Source organism: Lithobates pipiens, unplaced genomic scaffold (genome assembly GCF_037356315.1).
Source record: "Lithobates pipiens isolate NorthernLeopardFrog02 unplaced genomic scaffold, aLitPip1_a1.2 Scaffold_13, whole genome shotgun sequence".
Lineage (NCBI taxonomy): Eukaryota > Metazoa > Chordata > Amphibia > Anura > Ranidae > Lithobates > Lithobates pipiens.
In genome coordinates, this window is record NW_027507718.1 from 532,559,452 (window position 1) to 532,565,579 (window position 6,128).

The window sequence follows — 6,128 nt, forward strand, 5'->3', positions numbered from 1 at the left end:
AGCGTGGGCGGTAAAATGCCACTATTTTTAGCGGTGTTTTACCGCCGGATTTGCGGCGCTAGCAGGGCGCTTTTACCCCCGCTAGCGGCCGCAAAAGGGTTAAAGCCGCCGGGAATACGCTGCAATAGCGTTTTGCCGGCAGTATTACAGCGCTGCCCCATTGATTTCAATAGGGAGCAGCAGTGGAGGAGGGGTAAACACACCGCTCCTTCACCGCTCCAAAAAAGCTGCTGGCAGGACTTTTTTCTGACGTCCTGCCAGCGCACCGCTCCAGTGTGAGAGCCCTCAGGGCCTTCACACTACACACAATGGTGCAGCTTCTTTAGGGCGTTTTGCAAGCGCTATTTCTAACGCTATAGCGCCTGCAATACGCCCTGGTGTGAAAGGGGTCTTAAGGCTGCTTTCACACTGGAGCGAGCAGGCGTTGATGGTAAAACGCTGCCAGGTTTAGCGGCACTTTACCGTCATTTTAGCGGGGCACTTATAATTCAGCTAGCGGCCCAGGAAAGGGTTAAAAGTGCCCGTGAAGCGCCGCTGCCAAATCACATTGCAGGTGCTTCGGCAGCGGTGCCCATTCATTTCAATGGGCAGGAGTGGTGGGGGAGGGGTATACACCACTCGAAAGATGCTGCTTGCAGGACTTTTTTTTAACGTCCTGCCAGCGCATCGCCTCCGTGTAAAAGCACTCGGGGCTTCCACACAGACTGCAGGGGAGCCGTTTTGCAGGCACTTTACAGGCGCTATTTTAAAGCGCCTGAAAAACGCCCCAGTGGGAAAGGTGTCTAATTGTTAGATTTTATGAGATGAAGGGGGAAAAAAAATAATAATCGGCCTAACATATCGGCCCAAAAAAATCGGCATCATATATCGGCCATTGGCCGTGGCGATTTCTAAATATCTGTATCGGCATCGGCCAGAGAAAAACCCATATCGGTCGACCTCTAATATATGACAATCATTGATCAATATTCCCATATACAGAGCAGAGGATTTCCACTTCTTAAGACTGTATACCCCTCCCCCGTCACCTGTCCACACTACCCCACCCACACCACAATCCCCGCCCCCTCCACATCATAACCAATAGGAACAAGACTAGCACTGGCTGTATTCATAGTGACAATCATCACAGCCAATCACAGTGAGGGGGAGGAGCAATCACAGATCCATGGATTGGCCATGTAAAGGAACCTGTGAGGACACAAATGTAGGAATTCTCATTGTGGATATTAAAGTGTGTGTCTTGACAAATCCTATTGTTCTAGATTTGGATGGAGTGGGGGAGGATTAGAATGCCTGTCAGGTTTTTACTGCTATCCAGGGCTCCATTGGAGAGATTTCCCCTCACTTCCTGTCCCGGTGACAACATTTTATCAGACAGGAAATGAGGGAAAATCTACAACAGGGACACAGACAGAAATAAAGATCTGACAGGGGTTCTAATCCTTCCCCTACTCTACTAAAGAAAAGGATTTTTATTTCTGTTTGTGTTGCTGTTGGAGAGTTCCCCTCACTTCCTGTCTGGGGAAATGTTGTCACAGGAACAGGAAGGGAGGGGAAATCTCTCTAATGGAGCCCCAGATAGCAGAAAAAAAATCTGACAGAGGTTCTAATCCTTCCCCACTCCATCCAAAAATAGCCCTTTCTTCTATAGATACACAGTGATGGTGGAGACCCCAGGGCCGTCATCCTGATCCTGGCTACACTATGTAGTGTGTCACTGACCCAGAACAAGCATGCAGCCAGTGAAGGCTGAACAATCTGACCTCCTGCATGCTTGTTCCTGGTCAGTGACACACTAGGTAGTGAAGTGAGGTTTAGGATGAAGATGACGGCCCCGGAACCTGCAGCTTTATAAATAAATCCCTCATGTTTCCTGTCCTCTGCTTCCTCCTATTGGATGAGAATTCCACCAATCATCAGATCATCCACCTTGTGATGTCTCTGGGCAGATCTCTCACTTCTGATTCCCCCCACATATCTTTATACAACCTCCCCCTCCCCATCCCCCTACATATACCCCAGCATGGAGGGGCTCGGTGAAGGTGGTGGTGAAGGTGTGGAGATGTCGGATCGGGTCACACAGATCATAAAAGGAGATCCGCCCGGCCTCATAATCCAGATCTATCCCGACTCTCCCACTGGAGACACCGCCGGGTAATCGGATCCTATTACTGTCATGTCTCAATAAGAGATGATCATCCAACAACCTCCTCACCCCCTCCAAACTCCAGGACTTCTTATTATATCCAATCAGTGACTGATCTCCTCTCCTGTCTATACTGGGGTAACACATCCCGACTATCAAGTGCACTGCCCCCCCGACATCCACTTCCCAGTAATGTCTCCCTGAGGAGAACCTCTGACTGCTCATCACCTGAGAATATTTCTGAAACCTCTCTGGTGTTTCTGGGCGATTCTGATGTGATGATGTGAAGGATGCAGTTTTCCTGTCATCTGATATATGTAGATAATTACCAGCTGTCCTCACATCCAGTAATATGTCTGTAACCCCCGACACCCCCCATGTTTGCTGTACAGCCCCAATATTTGATCCTCCAGCCTGGAGGTGTGAGTGTTGTATGGTGGGGGAGGGTTGGGGAGGTCTCCTGGATGGTTGTATGGTGGGGGAGGGTTGGGGAGGTCCCCTGGATGGTTGTATGGTGGGGGAGGGTTGGGGGGGTCTCCTGGATGGTTGTATGGTGGGGGAGGGTTGGGTAGGTCCCCTGGATGGTTGTATGGTGGGGGAGGGTTGGGGAGGTCCCCTGGATGGTTGTATGGTGAGGGAGGGTTGGGGAGGTCCCCTGGATGGTTGTATGGTGGGGGGGGGGTTGGGGAGGTCCCCTGGATGGTTGTATGGTGGGGGAGGGTTGGGAAGGTCTCCTGGATGGTTCAGCATTGATGTGACCTTCGCCCTTTGTAGTAGAATGTGGATAGACATGTGTGCCTGGACATTTCTCTACATTTACCCCAGACATGATATCAGATAAACCTGTGTGTAATGTGTGTGAGATCCCCCCCACATCCAGATCCCCCCCATCATGGAGGAGTTTATCATGTCTCTCTCTGTCCTCCTCATCTCCATCCTCAGTATCAAACAAGTCACCTGTGTCTGATTCCTGTAGGACAGTCAGTGGATCCGTCACGTTACACAGCTCCTCAATGTGACGCAACTTCCTGGACAGCTCCTCCTTCTTTATCTCCAGATCCTGGACCAGATCATTGATTATCCCGGAGATCCGCTCTGCCTGCCCGGAGATTTCCCTCAGGACTCTCTTCTCCAGGTCTTCCAGACGTCTCCTGAGGTCTCTGAACAGGACAGTGACTCTCTCTGTCTCATCATCTGCTTCTCCTTGTACTTTCCTCCCGTGTTCCTGCAGACTCTGGACTCTTTTCTCCATCTCCTCTCTCTCTGTCATCAGTTTCTGCAGAACATTCCTCAGTTTCTTCTTCTTCATCTCAGAGGCCTCATCCAGAGTCTCCACCTGGTGCCCCCGATGTTCTCCATCCAGCCTGCAGGACATACAGATACAGGTCTCATCCTCAGTGCAGTAATACTCCAGGATCTTCTTATGGACGGAGCATTTCCTGTTCTCCAGGGAAGTGGTGGGGTCACATAAGACGTGTTCTGGTGACTTGCTGTGGACTCTCAGGTGATTGTCACACAGAGAAGCTTCACAATGCAGACAGGATATGACAGCAGGTACAGGAGTGTGAATACAGTAAGTACAGAAGACCCCGGACTCCTCCTGATCCGGATGGGTGGACAGGAAATTCTCCACTATGTTCTGTAGTGTTATGTTCCTGTGCAGTGCAGGCCGATCCTGGAACTCTTCTCTACATTCAGGACAGGAATAACCTCCAGACCCCTCCTGTGTATCCCACACACGACCAATACAGTCCCGGCAGAAGTTATGTCCACATTTCAGGGTTACAGGATCTGTATAAATGTTCAGACAGACGGAACATTCCAGCTCCTTCCTCAGATCTGCAGATGCCATCGCTGGGAGCAGAAGAGAGAAGTGACACTGAACGTATCTGACACTCATTACCAGTTCTGTACATTCCTACACAGGGAGGGGCTGACACCGAGACACGTAGTCATAGGATTCCTTATACATAGGAACACAGATAATACAGGATCTCACAAAAGTAAGTACACCCCTCACATTTATGTAAATCTTTTCTTTTCATGTGACAACACTGAAGAAATGACACTTGTCTACAATGTAAAGTAGTGAGTGTACAGCTTGTATAACAGTGTAAATTTCCTGTCCCCTCAAAATAACTCAACACACAGCCATTAATGTCTAAACCGCTGGCAACAAAAGTCAGTACACCCCTAACTGAGTGTCGAATAATTGTATTAATTTGGCTTTATAACCAAGGTCTGTATTTATGCCGTTTGTGTCCCCTTTTAAGCTTTTACTCAGCTCACTTAGTTCAGCATAAGACAGATCTTGAAATAGTTCGGTGTGTGAACGTCATTTTTGTCCAGTTGTTTTCCATGTCCAGAGTTTATGACTTAAGCTCAGTAGGTCAGTGGTTTCACAGATAAGAATACACATGGAGTAATGTGTCATAGAATGGAGCACAAAATGCTCGAAGAGATCTTTTAGTCTCGATTCACATTTTTGATTCATTTTTCAGAAACTCGGGTGTAGCACTGACCCCTGAAGGAGCTGCTGATAAATGATTGGACCTGTACTCTGCTATTCCACCCCCAATAAATTGGCTCAACCCGCTTGACACAGCTGTGAAACATTGTTGGTGAGAAGCTTAGCAACAAAAGACAATCCCACAATATACAATATACCAATAATGTACCTTTACCATAACCTGGGTATCCGTTGCTCCACCTGTAGGAAAATGAAAAACACTTCACACCAATTGTAATTAACCAGAATGTAATTTTACTGAGACTGGTATAAACAGCAGTCACAACAACTGTATTACCACACAAACGTAATATGGCAATGTAATGAATATTCAACAGATTATTAATATGTAAATATCTCTTGGATGACCCCCTACAGGCGCATCTCCAAGTGGAACCAATGCTCAGAGGGACAATGCCTTGACACTGGGCATCTTCCCACTTCCAACACGCTATACTAATCACACTACTGCAAGGTTATCAAACGCAGCACAATAGGGGAGAATGGGGGAGGAACTGACCAGAGCGGACATGTGGTGAGCTCACTCCTCCCACCCTAGGCGATCAGCTGTAGCAATCCCCAAATGCTATGATTTTTTTTTTCTGATTTCCCCTGCCTATGAACCACGGATCTTCTTGAAATCCTATCTTTTCAGCCACCTGTTAACCATATTCCTCTAAGAGCCAAAAAGGAAGCATCAAGCTTCGCTGGATCTCCTTGAGACCTCCTTGCGATCTCGGGGCACAGACTGAGAATCGGACGAACAAAGTGTAGAGGGCGGAGGTGCGTATCCGCAGCCAAGCGCTGTTGAGAGCACAAGAAACACGCTGGGCCTCCCCCCGAGCCCCGCCAAACACTTCCTAGACTGGCCGACATCGGCGTGCACGGAGCCGATCTCTACCGAGGATCCCGAGTGGTGCCAAAGGATCCAGAGTCTGAAAAAGCGAAGCCGAGAGAAGCGACCAACTACACCAGAGCTAGTTGGAGTCCAGTTGAGATCGGGGAACACCCGGGGATCGGGCAGGTAATACTGCCTTGAGCCCGGGTTGCTAGAGGTGGTTGCTAGAGATCTATGAACAGATGCAGCCCTGCTGAAGTATAAAGATACAGGTCTGGCTTTCTTTTTTGTTTGCATATTCAGCATAGACCAATAATAAATATAGAGGGATGATATTATACCCTAAAAGGAGAAAGGGAGGCCCGTTGAACAAAAGGTAAAAACTGGACTTTCCTTTTTCTCTTTCTCCCCTGGTTATTCTGTGGGAACCCTAGACTTGCGTAAATATAGACAAATATGTATACAGGTTGGAAACTTCCTATAAAACTGAAATTCAGACATTGAAGACATCAGTAGCAGACACACAAAATAAGGGTGATATCATAGACTCTAAAATGGCGGATATTAACCAAAAAATATTATTATTGGAAGAAAAAGGAAAAAAAGGAATCTGATAGATATTTAAACCATAT

General features: G+C 47.8%; 1 protein-coding gene across 1 annotated transcript; it reads right to left on the bottom strand.

Moving 5' to 3' along the window:
* Positions 1 to 1,020: 1,020 nt before the first annotated feature.
* LOC143975697 (E3 ubiquitin/ISG15 ligase TRIM25-like) lies at positions 1,021 to 4,001 on the bottom strand. The gene is made up of 2 exons (XM_077478192.1): positions 2,894 to 4,001; positions 1,021 to 2,697 (listed from the first exon to the last, which is right to left on the bottom strand). Exons 1-2 carry the CDS (start codon positions 3,999 to 4,001, stop codon positions 1,958 to 1,960), a joined length of 1,848 nt encoding a protein of 615 aa, XP_077334318.1. The 3' UTR covers positions 1,021 to 1,957.
* Between the last annotated feature and the right edge of the window lie 2,127 nt (positions 4,002 to 6,128).